The 23,208-nt window shown below is 42.4% G+C and overlaps 2 protein-coding genes across 3 annotated transcripts; one reads left to right on the plus strand and one right to left on the minus strand.

The window, feature by feature from the left end:
* Positions 1-697: 697 nt before the first annotated feature.
* On the minus strand, positions 698-16,632 carry LOC128445873 (semaphorin-7A). Of its 2 annotated transcripts, XM_053428769.1 has the most exons (16): positions 16,346-16,632; positions 15,730-15,782; positions 14,676-14,809; positions 14,517-14,561; positions 14,330-14,428; positions 13,945-14,053; positions 13,078-13,185; positions 12,508-12,650; positions 12,213-12,391; positions 11,430-11,538; positions 10,312-10,507; positions 8,132-8,247; positions 7,634-7,776; positions 3,719-3,780; positions 2,553-2,655; positions 2,334-2,475 (listed from the first exon to the last, which is right to left on the minus strand). In XM_053428769.1, the coding sequence occupies exons 1-15, from the start codon at positions 16,408-16,410 to the stop codon at positions 2,591-2,593; spliced, it is 1,626 nt and encodes a 541-aa protein (XP_053284744.1). In that variant the 5' UTR covers positions 16,411-16,632; the 3' UTR covers positions 2,334-2,475; positions 2,553-2,590. The 2 variants fall into 2 exon arrangements, with proteins under 2 accessions (XP_053284736.1, XP_053284744.1); XM_053428761.1 differs by lacking the exon at positions 2,553-2,655 and having other exon boundaries at positions 698-2,475; positions 16,346-16,631.
* A 1,860-nt stretch (positions 16,633-18,492) lies between these two features.
* LOC128439408 (homeodomain-interacting protein kinase 2) lies at positions 18,493-22,003 on the plus strand. The gene is made up of 5 exons (XM_053421925.1): positions 18,493-18,782; positions 19,004-19,133; positions 21,179-21,400; positions 21,533-21,718; positions 21,818-22,003. Exons 3-5 carry the CDS (start codon positions 21,194-21,196, stop codon positions 22,001-22,003), a joined length of 579 nt encoding a protein of 192 aa, XP_053277900.1. The 5' UTR covers positions 18,493-18,782; positions 19,004-19,133; positions 21,179-21,193.
* The last annotated feature ends 1,205 nt before the right edge of the window (positions 22,004-23,208 follow it).

The raw sequence follows: 23,208 nt of genomic DNA on the forward strand, positions 1-23,208 counted from the left end.
GTGACGACTACAGACAGTGTTTTTATAAAGTTCAGTTCAGAATTTCCACTTCTTCTCTATTTCACATTTAAAGTGGATTTTCAGGTTTTCCATCGTCGGGCCTTTCCACATGAGGTTTCTGTCACATGTTCAGCAAGTATCATAAACACAGATAGGGACATTTTATACTGGTTATTCCACAGAAACTTCACCGGGCTTTTTATTGAGTCACTGTCTTTGTGAATATCAGTATTTAAATATGATCAAATAAATGTTTTGGGTAAGGCTGATGTGGCAGCCCCTCCATCCACAACACCGAAACCAAACCAGCATGTTAATCCTGCAGAGGAAATGTCACAAGGCAAATTGTCTGTGTTTCAGAGAGATTGTGACTATCTGGACAATCTAGCAACTTCCTCTTCCTGTAAAAAGTGTAGGAAGTTCCTCTAAAAGCAAACCATGAAGTGCTGTTATCATTCCTCAACTGCTTAATCTGTGTGGTTTGGTCGGGCTGACAGAACTGAAGTGTTACAATGAATACATAGACTGAGCGATACACACAGATGAAAAATGTGAATTGATGTCTAATTTACATGTCTTATATTGTCTCTACTAACAGCAGTAATTCTAAAGCTCAAGTACTTCAGTTGTTTCATTTACTAATGACTAAGCTTTTCAAAAAGTGGGTGTAATGGAAAAAAATATAATAATATGCAGCTTGTTTCATAAATATATTGCTTTATTGAAGTTTTTCCAATCAACATCATCAAGGTCAAACAAGTCACGAATCAGTCATTATATATTATATTAAAGCTTTCAGTGGAAGGTGCTCAAGAACTCCCTGCATGTTAGACCAATGAAAACAGCAAAGTCGTAAAATATCATTTTAATATAATATAGAAATTCATGTTAACCAAAATTGAAACAGTGGTTGATGCATAGATTGTAGACCGGCTATTAAACATACAGTATAAAACAGACTGTATATAAAGATGGACAATGATAACTCCCCAAAAGTCAAGCGGAAGCATCTAATCGCCCCCTGGTGGCTGGCTGCAGCGCACGTCACTAACCCCACCTCCTCAAAGTTAGCAGATGAGACATGAACCAAGACAAAAAATACACTTTAAATAAAACAAGCAGTGTTTATGTGTTATTTGATGCTAAACGAGGTGGAACATCATAATTGAAGGCTGAGACTGGCTCGCGATTGGCCAAGAGTGTGTATCAGCCGGACCTCGACACCATAGCATCACGCCATGATCACTGCTGCACAGTCTCCGCCTCCAAATGACATCAAAGCTTGTAAGCAGGATATATGTTTATAATTTGTTGGCCACATGGAGGAGGAGGTGGAGACGCATCTTCCATCTTTATTTACAGTCGATAGTTTTCAATCATTACACAACGCTGCTTGGTGCCTGAAAGCAGCTTTAGATTTACACTGTTCACACAGTATAAGAAGGCTTAGCTGAAAAAAAAGCCCCTTTTAACTTTCCATATCTTAGCAGTATTTCACATTATAAGCATGTTACCTTAAGCCTGTTAAATAGAAGAGTATTAACAGAGAGAGGAGAGTTCAGTATTCTGTGAGCCTATCTGGCAGGTTTGAGGTAGTATATAAAAAGAAACGGAAGTCCAGACAGAATTTCACATATAAAACGGAAACCGACACAAAGCACTGAAATAAACTGTGCATCGTGTTACATTCACATTGCAAGACTTTTCTGTTCTACCTGCATGCTGCTACCCTGCTCTGTTTCATAACATTTCTACCAAGCAGCTTATTTTCTGTCAACTCGTCAGTGGGATTACTGCTGTCATGGACATTCCATCAAAGATTGTTAAGTGCGCAGTCTGTTGTTTATGTGCAGCTAAAGGCAAGCTACACAGAAGGGTGCAGATATGCCGAAAGAGGAATGTTTAAGCTTTTGAAGAGCAATAATCGTTTGAAGGCTAGCATTATTTCAAATATTTTAAAGGAAAGAAATTATCATAAATGCTTAATTACTCAAGCAGGATCTCCTTTGTTGGTAAATATTTATTGGCATAAGCTAATAGCATTTCAGTGACAGTCCCTGTTACTGTGCTGTATGCAATATGCTCATTGTTGACCTTTCCCTGGACTCAATCAGGATTAACAGGACTAACTCTTAATCAGAGCAGCCACCAGACAAACCCAGACCAGAGGGCTTGACAATCGACCAATCGCTGCCCTGCTCTCCAGCTGCAGCTCGTACTGCACCAGGACTTTTTTGAAGCCCAGCTCCTCTGACTCACACGTGTGCGTTCCCACCTGCTCTGGACTCATGCTGTCGATGAGAAGTAGGCACTCCTGCTCCTTCAACCTGCAGAGCGTGGTGTCTTTCCCTTGACGCCAGGTATACTCTGCGTGTTTAGACAACATCGGACAGGAAAGGAAATACTTGGAATTGGGGGGAAGAGCGATGGGTTTCACCCTCTCAGGTGCACGTGCGTCAGTGGAATATCTGGAAGCTGGGAACAGAGATACAAGATGAATTCATGTCTGACTTGGATGTTGGTTTAGTTTTGTTTGATCAAACTTCATTTACACAGGTAAGTATCTACAGCCCCGAAGATGGATCCTCCTTCAGGATGCAGAGGTCAGGTTACAGGACTGTGCACCTGATGATGTGGCAAGTGTGTCAGGAAATCCTGTTAAGAGCAGACAGATGCTCGACTATGGTTATAATCACTAATGGTAAGATAGGGAGGTGGTGGTATTTGACTATGACACAAAATGAATGTTATCAAGTGGTTTATGATACGATAATGAAGCAGGCATGTATAAAGAACTGTATAACTAGCACATGGGAACGTAGGCGGACTGGTTTGGCTTGAGGAAAGAAATCCCCAGCAGTAGTAGTTTGAATGTTTTTCTGACAGACAAGTCGAAGTTCTTGTTAGGAAAATGTAAAGAGCAGCACAGCATCTTGCATCAAGGTCAGAGAGTCATTCAGGAAGTGATATGACAGGGGTACAAGGAAAGTGGAAGTGCCTTCAGAGAACGAAACTGCGTTTATGTGATACATGTGTCTCAAACAGCTTCAGCAGACGCTCTACTGGACACTACTCCAAAACCTGGCAGTGTTACAGCCTCACATTTCATACTGAGCAACTCAGGCAGTCTAATATTTAAAGATCAGTCTACTTACTACATGTTTTACATTTTTATTTCCTCAAAAGACAAATCCATTGTGTGAGTAGAGCTGCAATTTGTCTATAAAAGTCACTAAGAATAGCCAAGTTCCAAAAGAGACGTCTCTTCCCCCTTTGAATAGGAGCACATGTTTTAAGTCGGCTCCCACACTAGCCCTCATTTTGTTGTCAACGTGGTCGTTGCTTTGCTGCTGGGAACTCCAAAGAGACTTCAGAGAATCCAACTCTTGAAAGAAAAGGTGAAGCCAGGCCACCAAAGGGGCGAAGGCAGCGAGGCGCATGAGAGAAGGCAGTCAGGGGAAAACAGCTGTCAACAAAATGTCTTCAAAAGCGTGTCCTTTGAATCAATCCTGCTGCCATATTAAACTATAGTTGGCTCGCTGATTTAAAGCAGCGTGATACTCAGTTTCAGAAAGGAAGCAGCTGGTTTCAGATCCTGCTACAGAGTAGACCTGCATCAGGTCCGACAGTTGACACAAGCTGAGTTCATACAGAAACATATATTTCAGTTGTAAAACCAATTGGTCCTTATGGAGTGAACCTGTAGATATTCTCATACCTGTTTGAAGTAGAACAGGGCAGATGGTGTGGTTCCCTGTGGTCAAGTCCTGCAGTGTGTCACTGTGCAAAGGAAAAGAAATCTGTTAGAAAAATCTTCCAGTTACAACAAAGAGTGAGTGTTACCAAACCGGGGCCTGTGGTCCTGATCACAAATGGTCCGCACAGCGTTCAGGTGTGGACAGACCCTAAAATGCATTGAGGAGGCGTTAGAGATCCAATCAATGAAACCCTGGCATGTGTATACATAGACATCGAAGGGGGCTTGAGCCCCTGCCCTTTTTCTAGGGTGCTTAAAAAAAAATACCATTAATATTATACTCCTGTTTGTGCACAGCTTCCCTTCCAAACATATATCTTGATTGAATTAACAATCAAAATATCAGGTGAGGAGATTAGACTTTGTCTATCCTCCCTCTCTCCAAGTCTCCTGCAAAGTGGTGAGCACTAGAGCTGCTCTCTGTCCACTGGTGGGAATGTGCTCACCTGTGTGTGCACGCACGTGTCATTGTGTGTGTGCGCGCACGTGTCAGTGTGTGTGTGCGTGCACGTGTCAGTAGCAAACAGTCATCACAGTCACATCGGGCAGGCAGCACCTAGCACCTCCCAGCTCCTGGCCCTGTTGTACTGGTTTTTCAGGGACTGTTTTAGTCTTAAAGTCTGAGCTACCAGTGCCTCGAGATCAAACCAAAAACAAATATAGTTAACTTGTGTCTAACTAGCAAACAGACAGAGGGTAAAACAAACACCATCTAAATGTGTATTTTAGTTAGTTTGCCTGACATTAGGAGTGAAAGAAGAAGACATTGAAGAAAAATAGATTAAAAGCTCAAGCTTGACCACTAAAACTCTTTTTGACTATAGTGTCTTTCCTCAAACTGCATAATTCTGATTGTAGGCTCCTCATCTAATAACGTTCATTCTACTACTATTGAGTATTTGTTTATTATTTGTATTAAACCATATTGATAAGCTAGTCAGAGATGTGATACTATATTAAACTTTTTTTTTTTTTTTATATATATAATTATGAGAAATGCCCTATTTCTCACTTGAGCCCCTTCCCCTCTAAATGTCTGTACACGTCCCTGCTCAGACCACATTCAGAGGTGGCCTTGGACACGTGTCCACACAGAAGGACCACATACTCAACTGATGTCCTCTGACCCACTAAAGTTTCTTCTAAACATTACCTACCACATCTCCTTTGCTATTGTTTTAGCAGGTACAATCTTAATTCATTAAAACCCGGGAGCAAAGGATTGATTTGCTCAGCCCCTCTTGACTTATTGGACTCCCTCTCTCACATTGACACGGACCCATCTGTAAAGCTGGACTGGCTAATAGAACCATCATCATCATGTAACCCATGTGAAACATATGGCTACTATACCCAAATATGTCCTTTAGCGAGATCAAAAACCTTAAACCACACTGTCGGTCGTGGTCTTTCACTTCCTGCTGAAGCTGAACTAACAGTTTCAGTGTGTAACCTGTAACACACAGAGACATTTTAACATCTGAATTGCTCCATATGTTGTTACTTATAAGCTGTTCTTTAATTAGAAACTCAAGTGTGAATGAGAGAGAGAGAGACATCACGTGTCTTTGCTGGTGTATTGCCAGTCACTGAGGACAAATGATGAACTCCACTAGTAAAGTCAGATAAAACCAATCGGGGTAATGAAACCATTGTGTAATGTTTTCAACCTACTTTGGTGCATGTTGTTTTAATAATGTGAGAAATTCGTTAACAAAAATGCTCACTTCGGTCATGTAACCCAGTCACAGCGGCCGCAGCTAAAAAACTGATGCAAATGTGTCTTGTGTGTCAATTTGCTTTACACACAAGACATTAACTCGATAATGAACTGGAATATTATAGGGATGTTGTTTTTAAAGAAAATTAAAGGGAAGGTCAGCTCAGTTTCATTGTGACATAGATAACTTTTCAAAAATGCATGACCATGTTTTCACAAACAATGGAGCTCATGACCTCTGTGCTCGCTCTGTGTTGTAATGTATTACACCCATGCCTTGCTTGTGACACAACAGCATGGTGAAATATTAAAGGAGCCCTTCACACACTTTAGTATTAGTGAAGTTAATTCACTATAATGAGTTGAAGTGCAGCTACAGTTTGACTGAACTGATATCAGTTGTTAAATTGACCATAAGTTGGTCATAATAATTTTATTCATATTCATATTGATGCGCAAAGTAAATTAAAAGAGGTATTTGTCTTTCATGGTAATTCTGGTTGAAACACAATGATATATGGGAAATAATTGTTGTGGAGTTGTTTGTGTTGTTTCGTTAATCATCTGTTACATGTAGAAGATAACAGAATAACTGACTTCCTGCACAGTTGATGCTGTTTTACCTCTTTCAAGATACTATATTGAATCTGGGAGGTTCTGTGATGGTGTGTCCAACTGTGGGACAAGTCCATAGAAGACTCCTGACCTGCACAATTCCTCTATTCGAGCACAAGATAAGAACACATGCACACAGAACAACACACATTCGCAGGGACAATGATTGAACTATTGGATCTTACACTGCTGAACTTAGAGGACTGGGGATGAAGGTTACAAGCAGCATTAGATTCGATATAATCCCTCAGTAACTACCATTCTTCACTTTCATCAATTCATCGTAAGAAAGCATGCTCATTGGGACTGTGGCAGTCGAATGACACCATGCAAGAGCCACTTGTTCTTCACACTATTGCTCAGAGCACAAAAACACTTCCCCCTGCTTTCACTCCCCTTATGATTCATCGTCAGCCCACCTGAGGACAATGACTCATATGGTCCATGACTCATATGACTTACTCATAGCCCTTTTAATTTCCCCCCTTGGGGAAGGGGCGATGATCAATTGATGCTAAGATTTAGGTTTCCTACAGCTGACCACATCCCAGACAATGTGTGGAGGTGTGGTGATCTGTGCACGGTGGGAGCAGTGACTGTGTGTGTCTGTGTGTGTGGGTGTGTGTGTGTGTCTGTGAGTTCTCATTTGAGAAAGCTTTCTTGTTCTGAAGATGATCAGACTGTGGTTTTAAGCTCTAATCATAGAATGTAATTATATTCTTCCATTGCATAGGAATGTTCTCACTGAAGTGGCAAACGAGATACTCTCCAGTGATAAACTGTACAACATCACACCCATGATTTACACAATCATCCTAAGAGTTGCTCCACACTGGAAAGTGAAGAGCCTTTAGCAAGAGTTGTTTTGCAGTTAATCAGCTGCAACAAGCCGCGCCACATTACACCATAACTCTGATGACACAGCTCTAATAACATTCAACAAGAGAGTTATTGTAAGATACCCAGTGAGATCAGAGCTCGTTCACATGAAGCAGCCGGTCACTGACTTACCGGCTGCTTCTTATCATTGGAAACAGTGAAAACACAGAGTTTCTCTGATCACAGCTGCTCAGAGATCAGCTTCCTGGTCAGAGCAGAAGCTGCAGTTGGTTTGTAACGAGCTGCACTTTCTGTGTCCGCCTCCAGTCTGACCTGCTCTCACTTTTTGTTTTAATATTTCGTCAATCTAAATATGCGTCACATCCTATTAGCACTTTCCGCTGCAGGTGGCTAATCTTGAGTTTCCGACCTACAGCCTGCCGGTGAGCTAACCATGGATAAATCCCCAAGCTGAAAAGTTTTGGGTCTGTGTTATCAAATATGTTTTGCAGCTCCAAACAAATTTTATTTGAGGGAAAAGGGGGCAAAATGGCTCTTTTGATAGTAAAAATTGCCTTACCCTGAACCAAAGGGATCCCTCTCATATAATTTCATTTGTGATATTCGTTTCAAGCTTTTCCACTGATCAGAAGTGAAACATTCATGTCTGGACCTGATTTGGGATTAAATGTCCCCGAGTGCATAAAGCCTGGTGGTCTTACTTCGTTGCAGTGGAGCAGTGGGTGAGGTTCCAGCTGCAGTACGGGTCCCTGGCTAAGACACACTCCTCACAGTCTCCGTACTTGGCACAGTTTTCCACATCCAGCTGGACCAGTTCACTTCTGGTGGTGACATAGAGCTTCCTCTGCAATGATATACACATAACACACGTTTATTTCTTGTAATTTGCCTTTACTGACCAATAACCTTTGCACAATACCCCCAAAAATCCAAAATGTGTTCTTGTCATGACAAGTGAAGTAAGAGCACGAGCAAGGCGGATAGGTCGGTTAGTTACAGTGATGATCAGGTCAAATGAAAAGATCTTTTTTTTCAGATGACTTTATTTACTGATGACTATCAGGATGTGAGGAGTATTTCAACAATTTAGATAGAAAGTGTTCGGGACAACTCAGCAACCCTACCTTTAAGAGAGTATATCTACTATTGCTGTGTGGTGGGGATGGGGGGATCAGTGTGGGCAGGGCTGCGTTACTCACCGAGGACGGATGAAGGATGATGCTGCTGATGTGGGCTCTGTGGTTGAAGGGGTGGTACTCAGCGATGAAAAAGGACCGACTTTCCGTCTGTAGCACTTTATGAATTGCTCCATTATCTGTTCAGAGAAACAGGAATGAGGAAAGACTAAATGCTATCACCTGTCTAGACACAACATCCCCCTCTCATTTCCTCGTATGACTCTTCCAGTAAAGCAAATCAAAGGTTGTAAAATAATCTGTTGAGATGTTATTTCTGCAAATTTTGCCATAGCTTGTTTGCCTACAGCATTTACGTATACACAGGTCATGTATCCTGTTTCTTCTTTTACATGGGAAACTGTTCAGTTGGCTCAACACTCACAGGAAGGAGCTGTTTGGGGATTCACCGTATTCCGGTCGCATAATGTAATTTAAGAGCAACCTGACTTTAGCAAGTCTAGGCCTCATTTGGCCTCAAATTTCACAACTGTCTTCCCTATAAAACACACTTTCTAACATTTAGTTTCTGCTTTTGATCTGCCTGAATGATACCTAAAAGGAAATGAAACTTGGACATATGTGCCCAGTATTGATGATATCTTGGTGGGAGAGAAATTCTGGTACCACCGACGATGTAACCTGATGGGTGTAGTATTCAATTCCCCACAAGTTAACAGGGGACAGCATTGGGCTAAAAGGTGACTTTGACATGGTGGCTAGGTTCGCTATTGCTTTATGGCATACACAGTCATCACAGAAGCCTGAAACACAATAAATGCAGTTATTTCTCATATCTTAAAGTCTTTGTATCATTATAGTTTGGCTTATTTGCTTCAGTAAACTAAATCTGCCCAATCAACCAGAAAGGGGTTGTAATGCACATGCTCTACAAATGCTGCGGCCAATAGGAGGCTAAAATAAACTTTCTGGTGTGAGCACCCATTGAGCATATTTCATAAGAATGAATGGGGCGCCACCTTGTCCTCCCCTCACATCTGTGCTTGACAATCAACAGGGCTGACATTGTGAACAGCTGCTCTGCACCCTCTGGGATGTCGGCACTCCCTACATGACTCCATGTGAGTAACACAATGCTGAGTTATGAAAGTCTGGTCATCTGCAATAGTCACGTTTTGAAACGTCTTAAATGTCTTCCTCTTTTCTTCATCCCAATAACCACCAAGGCCAAAGTGCAAAAAGACGATAATGACACATCATATAAAGCATCATATGAAACATTTCTCATGAGATAAGTCCAAATGATGTTGTTGTGCTCTTAGAAAAGGACAATAAAACTAAAACCAAAACCAAACCCGTCGATTCAGGGCTCTCAGGCAGTCATGCCAGAGCAGGACAAAAATGAAAAAGTCAAAATAATGCACACAAACAGTGTTTCTTCTGCACAGTGTGGCAGAAAGGAGAAAACTAAAAAGACAGAATGGCCTCCTTCTCGTAAACAGGAAAAGGAGGGGCAAGGGAGATGACAGTTTGACACCTGTGAGGGGATAGTAACTGTAGGAAGGTGATCACAAAAAAGATAGACAAGTTTCTGTAAAGTTGACCCATATAACCTGCTGGGATTGGAACGTGATCCCCTCTGTCCTGGAGGAACCATACAAGCTAAGTCTCCCTGTTGAAACTCTCCTGTTTCCACCGAATTCCTATGACTCTAGAAAATTCACCCCTCATCTTCCCTCTACCTGAAGATTAAAGGATCACCAAAAAATATACACATTTGCCTCACTTTACCTTTTCATTGGACCCTAACTCCCCTCTCCAACAACCACACACACACACACACACAAACACACATCCCTCTTTACAAAATCAAATTATGAGCTGAATGGAATATTAATACAAACTGTGTTTTCTTTCTGAACACACTCCCCACACAATCTCACACTTCACCTCTCTTACTGGTAGACATTAACATTTTTGACAGGTGAAGAAGCCCTGTCTGGCGCCAAACTCTTGTATATGTCCTTTCATTTAGAAAAAACCTACGCTACAACACACTATGTGGTTTCAGAGGCTGAGGCGAGCTAAGTCTAGATCAGAGGGTAAAGTGACAACTTCTGATGGGGAACTTTAACGCCAGTCCAATGTTTTATCAAAGATAAAATTTTATTTAAAAAAGTAACTTGTGTTAGTAATCAGCGTCAACGGTCAATTTCCCTGTTCTCGTTATTGTATTTACTCACTGAGCGTCAGAAACAGAACTGTGTGGGGATTGTTCCTCTTGTGCTGGGAGCTGTCAGCGTAGATGTGGGTGTAGTTATGGTGATTAAAAAGCAGGGGACCAGACTTGTTCACAGGATGGACCCACTCCACCATCTCCGATGTCTCAGCGATCTTCCTCAGGGTCTCAGGAGAGAGCATCCTGCTGTCTTCAACACACTGAAGAAAGACAAAGCACGTGTTATTGGTTGCACCTCAAATGAGCGTTCAGTGAACTTCACAAAGCCAGCCAGCCTTACAGCACTTTCAGTAACAACACGCTGACAGGAACTCCAGTATTACAATACTAATCCCATTATACAGAAGTAGAATATTGGTGTCGATGTAAATGTAGTCAATGCTTATTTTTCCTTGTGTCATTTCATTGCTGTTCTACCAGTTTTACCTGTGTCTAGTTTACTTGGTGTATTTATTCCCTGTGTTTTCTCTTCTTGGTTTGTCTTGTCAGTTTCCCTTTTCTACGTCACAGTGTTTACAATTTAAACTGATTAAAAAGCTATGTTCCAAGAAGTGCTAAATCACTGATGAAGCAATAAAAAAGACTGTATCTGAGTCATGTTTATTAGACGGACTAATAATCAACTGGTACCCGTGTAAGTGTATTCAAGATTTAAGAAAATCACGCCAAACACAAAACCATCCTCCCGAGGGAGAATTTATTTTGTGTCAACAGCAGCGGGATATAAGATCTACGAAGTTTACAATTGCTGCAGATAAATAAAGTGCAGGGTCTGGAACTGGTGACCAATCAAGGAGGAGAGCATCAGCCGCTGTTCCTGCCTCCAAAGCCTCAAAATGTAACTTGAATTGTTAATCAGTTGTGAGCACGAAGGCAAGGTAGTTCGGTCTCATCCTTGTGCTTGCCGAACCACAGTTGTGCTTGTGGAGCAGAATGTGGCATTTGTTTTTACGCAAATGGAATAGAAATGTTCACTTGCGAGTATGGTTTTTACATGCATGAATTTTGTGACTCATAAATGTCGTATACATGGTTTAAAAGATAGAGGCCAAACTAATGTCAGCAATCATTTTGTGATGGGACTTTCATATTTCACCTCTGTTCAGTTTGAATGGCACATACCTCCCTAGGTCTGTCCTTAGAGTATGCTGAGGTTTGGCCTTCAAATGCAGAGTTTGCAAAGATGTTGTCAAAATCTTTAATGGTGTAAACACAAATGGCGGTCATGTGCCTGCGGAGAGACGCAGAGGTCAGCAGGTTCACACAGTAACATTGGCAGGAATAAACAAACTGTTGTGAGATCAGCAACTATTGTAGCCCAATGCTGATGGAAAATAAAAGCACTAAACAAAACAAGAGCTGAGCAGAAGGCTGAATTTTGAAAAGCATGCAGAAGTGGTTAAAGCTAAGGCCTCACATAGCAGCTGACCTTCCTTTGTTACTGTGGTTTTCGGCTCATATCATTTGGTGCAGCACTGACCTAATCTGATGCATGCTTGTCCTAACACAATGCATGCTAGAATTTTTGTCAAACTCCATCCATTGCTGCAAAATGTCAACAGGTCACGTGACCAAAAAATCGTCATCTCCCTCTGACAGTTAGTTGTCTGTGTATTTACACATGATCACTTTAGTATAGTTAAAACTTTCAGCTGAAAGAAAGTTATTCGTTGTTCATCGTATTCTTTGTTAGACTCATTCCTATTGATTCTGAAAACAGATTACTATGCCGAATAATATCCAAGTAAGAAGAACTATTAAAAAAAGACATATGAAGAAGTTAGGACTATAATCAAGTGCTTACTATACGTTATACTTTATGAGTTTCTTACTTGAGTAAAACCTTTTAATCTGCCTCCAACCTTTGCTTGAATACACAGTTATTGACGGTTAATGGAGTCCTACCATTCATTTCTGAAGAGTCCATAAACCCTGGTATCCTGCCAATGGTCTGCTTGCACAACAGCCACGTCTACCAGTTCAGAGAAATGCTGTCTGGTGCCGGGGTCACCGCAGAAGAGCCTGGCACTCATCTGGGACGTCCAAGTGAGCTGCATGTTGTTCTTGCGACCCCCAATATCTGCCTGGAGTGAACACGCCGACTTACATCAATCCCTCCTTTAAAATGCACACATATCTTCCGATGGTTTTACATTCTAATTAATATAAATGAGAAAGTTATCGATCCTAAAGGCCTTACCATGCAAACCCGGGTGACGTACGGGAGCCACATGTCATCTCGCGAGTCAGTACCTCTGTTTTTCTCCTTGTAGAAAGCAAAAACCTTATCCTGTAAGGGAGGATCTCTTCCTCTGCTGAGCATCAAACCCACATAGTGTTGCTCTATAAAGACAAACAAAGTTATCATTTGTTATTACAGCCTAGAGACAGAAGCTCTTTCAGTCATGCACTGAACTCCAGACAATTTAGGGCGAAGCTGCACGCAAGAACGCAAACGTCCGACTCAGCTGTTCCTAACACATATATGTAACATGCCAGCCCCTTAGTAAAATACACACAAAATGTCCGATTGAGCCCTTGGGTGAATTCACTGCGAGCTAGTGGGCGTAAAAGAGAAAAAAGCTGAATACAATTATCTCAGGATGAAAAAGAGGTGTCAAACATGTGGAAGAACCCAAAGAGGACGTCAACTTAGAGATACAAGAGATTCAAGAGCTTTTAGCGAATAAGTCCAGAACCACTTTTAAAAGAACCAAAGCATGAAGGTACACACATTTAAATGAAGGGGAAACGTTCTCCATACAGATACCTTTATTATGACTCGCTGGTCCAACTCTGTTTTTACCAAACTTGTGGATGCCAACATACTCCTGAGATCCAGAGTTGGTGATGTAGAGGTCGGCACTTTCTGCTGATTCTGGAAAGAACAAAAGCAACAATTACACATTTTAAGTTTCTCACAGATGCATCACTGTGCAAGAATCTGCTCACAGTTCCTAAAGCTGGGTTTGATGCCAGTAGGCTGGAGCAGGAAGCTGCATGTCCATCTCTCACAAGCACCTTACATCACTTTTTAGCCAAAATATGTGTTTTTATATATTTAATGTATAGACATTTTAATTATAACCATGTCTTATGTGTACATATTGGAGACAGGTTTTTTTTAGGCTGTGGCTCAGGGGTAAGAGCGGCCATCCTCTAACCAGAAGGTGAGTGGTTAGACCCCAATCTTCCCCATTCCAATGCAAAGTGTCCTTGGGCAAGATACTAAACCCCAAGTTGCCCGTTCCAATAGATAAAAGTGCTGCACATACATGCACTGTATGAATGTGTGTGTGAATGAGTGAATGTTAAACTGTAAAGTAAAGTGCTTGGAGTGGTCATCAAGACTAGAAAAGCTCAATACAAAAACAGACCATTTACCATTTTGCACACTGAAGTCGCAACAGCTACCTCACAACCTGGGAAAAGGAAGCTCCTGAGGAGCATGTGAATGCAAGGCGAGTAAAGCAGATTAGTGGGACTGAAGAGAAGCAGCACATATCTACAAGACAGATAAAAAGATAAATTAAGCCTTCAAGATTGAAAAACATAGGTATTAGCATCAGGAAACCTGGGAAACCAGACAGCAGCGACTCGGCAGATAAAAAATATCCAGTGTGGATAAACAACTCACCCACAAGCGCCGATGGTTCACCTTCCTTCACGATGAATGACCTTATGCCACTTTCTATGGCCCCCAACTTATCTGAAGGGGTGCATGTGGGTGACTGTGCAGTGAAATTCTACAAAGAAAACAAAAACCATAAGTCTAAATAAATAAACTCCTTATGTGATTTAAGGACTTGTTTCATCAAGAAAATGTTGAATATTGCAATGTTTAACATCCCCCCCCCCCCCCCCCCCGATCCAGATCTGCATCAAAATGTTAATTGCATCCTTCCAGTGTTCATGGTTATCATTGTTGTAGGAGGGAAGAAAAGCGACTGATCACATGAAGCAGAACAGAGGACCCCCATCACCGCTCCCAGTAACACATCCACATCTCTGCTGTCTCCTACCACGTCACAGCACAGCGTCTCTCTGCCGTCGGTTCCACACACTAACGCCTGGTCAGGCTCCTGCCTCTCGTGGACCACTGTGATGTTATAGCCGCAATCCTGAAGTACAAGGGGAAGAGGATTTTTTTTTTTTTTCAGGGATACCTAACAACATGACTGCTCTGCTGTGTCATGTCACACTGCTCACCTCAGGAGTGCACTCCTCCCACACCAGCCTCCTTTCTACGGGAGCCTAGGAAGACAAATAGAGGGGGGCTATTACTGTGCTCCATGTTACTGTAAAGTAAAGGTTCAGTGCATTCAGGGCAGTTTTACATCCGCCTGTAGCAACACAGCTGTGCACTACCTTCTGGGGCTGCTGAAAGTCGTATGTGTACAAGTGGGTTTGTCCTGCGGCTGTGACAGAGTCTGGCTCTCCTCTCAGGAGGATCAGTACAGGTGCATGGTTTCCAGGTACAGGTGATCTTTTAACTGCAATCTCTACAAATACACAGAATATACATACTTACATAAAACTGTTCTGTTTTTTGTATAATGGTGGCTGTGTGTGTCAACGTGTCCTTTAGTTTGTCCCTTTTTTTTATGATATTCTATTTTATATTTGTTTTATTCCATTTTTTTTTTTTGCTATAATATTCTAAGCATTGCTAGAAGAGAGCCTGTGGCCTAAGCATTTCATTGCTAGCAACTGCTTAATGTTATTGTTATGACAATAAACTCTTGAATCTTGAATTTGCCAGAATGTTGCAGCCAGAGGAGCACTTTGTCGATTAAATTAATTAATTAATTAATATCTGCTGTCAGGGTCTCTGCAGAAGAGCCTAGCACTCATCTGGGACGTCCAGCTGAACGGCAGGTTGTTCTCTGGACCACCAATATCTGCCTAAAGTCAATATCAGTTACTTCTTTATAATGCAAGGAATAGTGTATTTAATCAATTTGTTTTACTGCAAATATGAATACGTTGGGCACACAACCAAAATGTATGTGAACATTCTTGAATCCTAAAGCCTGATGTTAGATGAGCACTTTGCAGTAACTTATATTTTACTAGAGAAGGACTGCTAATTTTCTAAGTTTCTCAGAATTAAAAAAGTCTGAATATAATGCACTGCAGTTTATTTCCCTCTGATGTTAACTGCTTCACTATCACAGTCCACTTCCTTCCACCATTTACACTTTATTTCTGATTCCTATTCCTCTGCAGTACAAAACACTATAAATGACTTCAATTATAATTTAAAGCCTGTGAATAGGAAACCAGGAGAAACACCACATCCTTTCTGGTATTTACTCAAACATAGTAAAACACAGTGTTCTCTTCTAACTGCAGCTTAACGTTATCGCGATGTTAAAACTATGTTAGGTTTGTAAACCAAAAAAAAAGACATAGTCCATACCTTTGTCTGTGAACACCCTCCTCGGTAAATGCGTTGGGTGGGCTTCAGTCAAACTGTCCAGACATGAGAATAATAGAGACGAGGTTAGGAATAAGAGGAGCGACATGTTGAAGACACCAGTTTACACAGCGCCGCGGAGCGCAGTGCCAAGCGCTTCCTCTCCGCCCCCTACACTTCTGTAAACCGATAGTTTCGCCTCGTTTATTTTAAACGATATAAATTACATATTTAATATGATATAAATGATCCAATATGCATCCCATACTTTGTATGGCCCTTCTGTTGTCCTGTCCTGTTCTGTTCTGTTGTAATATTCCCAATCACATAATTAAATGTCCCCCTCTGCCCATTCACTACAACAGTGGTTCTCAAATGGGGGTACGCGTACCCCTGGGGTTAAGTGAAGGCGGGGTACGTGAGCTTTTAAATATATTTAAAATTAGCATCCATTCAAAAATCCTTGGAAAATTGTTATTTAATAAATAACAAATAAAGTATAAGTTTAAGTTCACGAACTAAATTTTATATTCAGAGTAGGCTATTTAATTTCATTATCCTAAAAAACCCTGAGTCTACTCCATACCAGGATGGTTTGACCCAACCTGGCACACATCACCTGTCATCATCACCTGTCATCACTGCCGCCTTGAAACTCAAACAATGGAGTCGGGGTTGAAGCATAGCAGCAATGCCGCTGGAAACACGGAGGGACAAGTGCCAAAATTCCGTCAGTAGCCTATTCACAAGAATATGTTTTAATGGGATTTACGTCCACGAGTTGCCACCCCACCAAGGCTTTGTGTAGCATATCCCCCGAAAGATGGGCAAGACTTTAACTGAAGTTTTCAGGGTTTTTTTGCGCCTTCCCTAAACAACACGTAAGAGCTAAACCCTATTTTAGGGTCGCTAAAATATCAAACTTTGCCGTTGTGAAGTTACAGATTCATAACAGGAAGTCCGCGTCTCTACTGGAACAGTTTCAAAATGAAAGCATGCAATACAAAAATGGAAATGAAATTGTCTGACCTTAAAGTGAGCAAATATTTCACAATAAAATAGCAGAGAAACACTTCAACAATATTAACAATAACATAAATTTAGTTATTTACACTTTGTGTTTTTTCTGTGGGAGAGATTAGCCAACAGTGGCATGAAGCCAGCACATCTTCAGCGGTATCTCCAGACAAAACACGAAAGTCATGTTGGTAAGCCACCTGAGTTTTTTAAGAGGAAACCTTATGAATTCAGGTCATCTCAAGACACGATGCGGAAAGCCTCCCCGAAGCAAAGGGAAACAAGCTACCTAGTGGGAGAAACTTGGACTATGGGCAGAAAAGGTCTCTGGTTCGTCTCTGGTTCGACTCCACGGAGAAACAACAAAAAGACGAACCTGGATTGATCTGCCCAATAAACCAAGAGGATTCTCCCTACCCTGTCTAGTGCCCCTGAGCAAGGCACCTTACTCCCCCAACATCTGCTCCCCGGGCGCCATACATGGTCGCTCACTGCTCTGTGTGTCCTGCACCAGATGGGTCAAAAGCAGAGGTTAAATTTCCCTACCTGCATGAGTGTGCCTGTGCATGTCTGTGCATGTGTTTGGGACTAATAAATTCATCTTTATCTTAATCTTAATCTTATCAGGAAGAACTCCTGGATGTGTCATCTAACCGTGGCCCCCAGATGAAGTTTGCCACATCCACACACACAGTTTTGGGTGTGTGTGAAGCAGGAGCACCGTGACCTGGGGCTATGAAGACCATCATCATATATACCCAAACCCCTACAATGAACGGGTTACATACAACAACAGGTGGAGAAAGCAGAATCGTGGGCTGCGTGATTCAGAATGGCGCTGTGTTGCGCGGCCAAACGTCTGTGTTATTTTGTGACAGTGCGCCTACATTGCAGTAAACGTATACACTTTTAAAGAACATCATTTTTAATACAGACATATAAGAAAAATACTTTATCCAACACTGAAAACATGAATTATTCACCTTTAACTTTATACAAGCATATTGTCTTTCTCTCTGTGTGTGATCGATGTTTTCCTAACCCTAGAATAGGCTGCTCAACAGGGAAATCCAGCAGAGGGCAGTGTGGATTCATTGGGGAAAGTCACTTTACCTCAGCTAAAGAAGTAAATCTGCTGTTTCTGTTAATATGACCGATTAAAAATGTCACCTAAGAAATCATGAAAAAATATTTATAATGCTGATGAAGGCTCACACCAAATTTGTGGTTAGACTTTCCACCTCACTTAAATACACAATATACTGTTATCATGACATCCCATTGATTCCCTCAGTTTGTAAAGTCCCATGTTTATAACATTCTGTTTAATCCATTTATAAGATGTAATTTAGCGTATTTGGATCTCAACCATCTCTGGGGTTCATTCAGGGGAAAAACAACAAATAAGTGTTGACACTTCTCATGGGCCTGGCGGAAATACTGATATTATATCTTCAGTTAAAATCAGAACATGATCACTGATCTTGTGTATTCTTGAGCTTGTGGCACGATTTGCCCAAAACGTAGTGAGTATGTTCCTCAAATCTTTCCATGTGTGTGTGAGTGTGTGTGAGTGTGTGTGAGTTCCTTCATCAAGCAGCCTGAACTACACTGCAGCTCTGACTGGAAATCATCCAGAATACAGTGGATGCTGCAGCACATGGGCAGAAAGCTCACTGCACTAAATAATCAGAGGTGATAGAGCTGCGTCCACCAACTCTCATGACACTCCATGGACAAGAACAAATGGAGTTTATTATACCAGTTATCTAGTCTTACTGATAGGATTGAATCAGACCAACACAGCAGTGGATGCAGACTCTGGGTGAAGATGCGCAAATCATGTTAGTGAACCATTGCAACTGCAAGATATTCAGAAAATACTTTATTCCTGCAGATCGATCATTTCCTCTCCTGAGATTTTACAGGAGAGGAACAACTCAAGTATTTTTTTCTGCTTATTCACAGATTTGGGACTTGGAGTGGGATTGGACAAATGAAGAGTAATGGGGCCAGAGTCCAGTTGTTTGTGGCTCCAGGTATAAGTTTGAATAACTTGTATTATTATCAAACTTGATATTGAGAAGTGTATGGTCAAGATGCACTTTTTCAGTGTTTTTTTAAATTTATTTATGTTTTATCTTAGACTCTGACATTTATAAAACCAAATTAAAAGCTATTCATGAGGGCAAACTTTATGTACCTTATATGTACAAAGGGGTTATTTTTGTCACCTAACTTGGTCACAACCTTCCCACAGATATTTTCCTACAGTGGACGATGCCTTGTGCTGCGGAGGAGGAGGAGCCCGACCATCCTGTGTGGCAGCTGGACGTCTCTTTCTGCTGTCCCATCACCAACACAATCACAGCAGCCCAGATTCTGTGCCAGTGTGTAACATACTGTCACACGCACGCACACATCTTGTGCACACGTGTTGAGGAGGAGAAACACATTTGTTTGGGCCGCGTGTGGGAAAACATTTTCTTTGCTCTGACTGCATTATACAATCACTATAAGCTACATAACACACACATAAGGGGTGTGAAGTGTCTAAGGGCAGAGCATAGGAGGGAAACAAATAGAGACTGTGTGTGAGTAATAAATCCAAAAATAACTGGAACTGCAGTCAGAGTTTATTATTTAAATAAATAATAATTATTTATTCAATCAGATATTTTACAAAAGAAAACTACATGACACACACACACACACACACACACACACACACTTTAAAAATGGAGGACAAGTGAACCTTCCACCAGATAAAAACAGAGATGACTGAAAGTCTAAATTAAAATCTGTGCAGCAGTTCCAGTCTCCACACACAACACTACATTCTTCTTGGTCAATAACCACTGAATGTTTCTTTAAAAATGTGTCGAAGTCTTTCCCGCTCAGAGCCTTGATTGGGTGTATGGCTATTGATGAAACCGAATTTCAGATCTTTCACATGAACTGTTTTACCGAAGGTTTCATCTAAATGTTAATCTCCTCCAGAGGAAACAGTTTGAGAAAAACACTTGACACACTTTCAGAGTCAGAGTCACGTCATCACCATGACAACCAGCAGGTCCCTGTTCAGCAGGACCGATCAGAGCCACCGGGCACCGGGCCACCAAGACCCGCAGCCCGACCAGAGGGCCACCGGGCACCGGGCCACCAAGACCCACAGGCCGACCAGAGGGCCACCGGGCACCGGGCCACCAAGACCCACAGCCCGACCAGAGGGCCACCGGGCACCGGGCCACTAAGACCCGCAGGCCGACCAGAGGGCCACAGGGCCGCTAACAACCACAGAACCGGGCTGCAACCACCAGTTGACCCATCTTTAGACACGCCATCCCCGGCGGACTTTACAACAGAGCCACCGGCAGCCATGACACCGGCCAACGAGCCTCTGGTCCCCGCCGACTCGACCACCGAGTCTCTGACACCAGCAGACCCGACCACCGGGCCCCCGGCAGCACCGACAGCATGCGCGGAGTCGCCTGCCTCGCCGAGCCCCGGTGGAACAGCCTCCTTCCCCCCGGCCCGCTGTGGCTGCTGTGGGGACAGGAGATCCGCTGGTGACCCACATCTCCACACCTGGACAAGCTGATCCCGGATCACCAGGCCGCTCTCAGAAACACGACCAACGCTTCGTTCCTCCGTGAGTTGTAGGAGATGTTCCCGTGTTCCACCTGCTCTCGAACCGCCAACACCTGATGCACCGGCTGTCCTGCTGCGGTACCAGCCTCACTCCGTGTCTCACAGACAGGGACAGCGGCTCACGGTCCGCCAAACAACCACAGACACACTAACAACACAACAACTAACAACTACACAATCATACAAAAACACAGTTAGAAATACAGTATAGAAGTTGGCGGGAAAACACAAATTCTCACACGCTCAACACTACCAAACTCCCAGCATGCAGTGCGAGAGAGAGAAGGGGGGGGGGGGGGGGGGGGGGCATAGTTACCTGGCTTCACAGAATACAATTGAACCTTGTATCTACATCCTCCCTTTATTATAATAAATTATAATTTGGAAGAAATAGGTTTAGTTGATTTTGGAGGAAATCAGTTTAGTTGTTTGTGTAATTCTGTTATTACAAATAAACCAATATACGCAGGATAAAATACAACTTTTATAAATCATAACAACAATAGTTGCCACGGTTACCAGGCTTGAAAGACTTCAAAGGTTTCAGTTGAGGCTTCTTTCTGCATCATCCCTCATTGCCTATGGTTTTTGACTTGGAGGAAAGCGGTTGAGTTGTCTGTGTAATCCTGTTATTACAAAAAGACCAACCTACTCAGGATAAAACATAGCTTTTATAACATTCACAATCGTGTTCATTGTTTCAAGGCTTGACAGAATTCCCGGGATTTCACCTTTTGCTCTCTAACCTACTACACACTTTGTGCCTTTTTCTTCATTTTTACAGATTAATTGAGGCAACATGGCTGCCACGCTAACTGCCCAGGACAACCAGGTGGTTCCAGGAAGCCTGCTAACCTCCGGCCCCTCTTACTACGAGATGCAGTCTTTTCTCGGACAGGGCACATTCGGAAAAGTGGTTAAGTGCAAGAGACTGGACGACAACAAGACTGTGGCCATCAAAATGATTGAACTGCGGGCCTGTAATGTTAAAGTTGTAAATCAAGAGGTATGAAACAAATCTGTGCGCTGATCCCAGTGTGAATTATACCATCTAAAATCCATATGTTCACATACTTCCTTGTTTAAGTTTACATCAAGCTGATATACAATGTTCCTGTGGCCTGCCATGTATCTCCAGGTGGCTGCTCTGAAGAAATTGAGATCGTTGGAATCGTTCTACCTTGTCCAGTGGTACCAGTCATTCTTTGACCGAGGACACATTTGCCTGGAGTTTGAACACCTGGACAAAAGTCTCCTTGATTTCATGAGGCAACGATGTTTCAGACCTCTCTCCTTGATAGAGGTCAGACCGATTGTCCAGCAGGTATGTGTGTCCTCCTGTTTTCCTTTGTGCACTAACAAACAGTATGGAAATATATGCGGGTGGAACATTGTTGACATTTTTATGAAATTAACTTTTCAGATTGCCCATGCGCTCAACCACCTGAAGGCTGCAGGGATTGTCCACGCAGACCTTAAGTTGGACAACGTCATGTTGGTCGATCAGCTACGGGAGCCCTTCAGGGTCAAAGTGATCGACTTCGGACTGGCGTTTGACGTGTCAGCTGCCAAGTTGGGTTCCCACATTCAGACCCTTCCATACCGGTGAGCATCTGGAACCATGACGGATCTTAATGGCTTTATTATTATTAACTAAAAGAAAACATTTTAACTGAGAATAAAAACATCAAGTCTTTATCCATTCACACAAATGTAGCAGTAAGAGTTATTAAGGTGTCCTTCAAAACAACCCACATATTTTGCATGGTTTATGTGATCGTGGTTGTTGCTCCTCTGTCAGATCCCCAGAGATCATGCTGGGGCATCCTTTCACAGAGGCCATAGACATGTGGTCGCTGGGCTGCATTGCTGCTGCCATGTACCTCGGGGCCCTGCTCTACCCTGGATTGGGTGAATATGAAATGGTACATATACATATGTGCATAATATTAAGATAAATAAGTAGTACTTCACCTGGACGGTGGTGGAATTTTAAGCTGTGTTGTATTTTCAGATCAGATACATCATGGAGACTCAGGGTCAGCTACCCGACACCATGCTCAACCAGGGATGTAAAACTCCAAAATTCTTCAAGAGAAACGTCGTCTCCACCACCTCCGTCTGGAAACTCAAGGTGCCGACCTGAAACCGCTTGTTATATTCAAATATCTCTATCGCCATCTCGTGTCTGCCTTGCTGTAACATATTGGGTTCCCTCTACACGCCTGTGCGAGTCTGATGCACTCTGCTAACCCCACCACTTTCTGAACAGACACCAGAGGAGTACCACAAAGAGACGGGGAAGCAGCCAATGGAGAACAGGTTTTGGAAGTTCACCTCCCTGGACGGCCTCTTGCATGTATGTCTTCTTTAAGATCATTCAACATGAGCTTGTTCCTTTGAGATAAGAAGAAAAACACTCGGAATGTCCTAGAGAGGTTTTTATTCAGTACTGGAGCTAACAGATGACATGTTTGTGTTTTAGACCCGACCCATCAGCAATGCCAACTCTGCAGATAAAGTTGCAGAGATGGCCGACGCCCACATGTTTGTGGACATGCTGAAGGCGATGCTTCAGCTTGATCCCGACAGAAGGATCACACCCCGTCAGGTGCTGGAGCACAAATTCCTCAGCATGCGCCACATCGCCAACATGGACCATAAAAGCCTCTAGTAAGTCAACAATGTGATCTGGTTAAATGTTTTTAAATGTACAATTTATCTTTTGCTATATATATTCCACTCGTACCTTTGTTACTGCGGAGACAGTTCATGTACAGGTGCTTACAATACGTCTAATACATGAAAGGATGA

This window comes from Pleuronectes platessa, chromosome 1, assembly GCF_947347685.1.
Source record: "Pleuronectes platessa chromosome 1, fPlePla1.1, whole genome shotgun sequence".
Classification (NCBI taxonomy): Eukaryota; Metazoa; Chordata; class Actinopteri; order Pleuronectiformes; family Pleuronectidae; genus Pleuronectes; species Pleuronectes platessa.

Coding starts and splice junctions, on each gene's coding strand:
- LOC128439408 (XM_053421925.1), top strand. CDS start 21,194: ATGGCTGCCACGCTAACTGCCCAGGACAACCAGGTGGTTCCAGGAAGC. Junction 21,401..21,532: donor TTAAAGTTGTAAATCAAGAG/GTATGAAACAAA, acceptor ATGTATCTCCAG/GTGGCTGCTCTGAAGAAATT. Junction 21,719..21,817: donor TCAGACCGATTGTCCAGCAG/GTATGTGTGTCC, acceptor TTAACTTTTCAG/ATTGCCCATGCGCTCAACCA.
- LOC128445873 (XM_053428761.1), bottom strand. CDS start 16,410: ATGCTTCAACCCCGACTCCATTGTTTGAGTTTCAAGGCGGCAGTGATG. Junction 14,429..14,516: donor GGGAGGAGTGCACTCCTGAG/GTGAGCAGTGTG, acceptor CTTGTACTTCAG/GATTGCGGCTATAACATCAC. Junction 14,054..14,329: donor AGACGCTGTGCTGTGACGTG/GTAGGAGACAGC, acceptor TTTTCTTTGTAG/AATTTCACTGCACAGTCACC.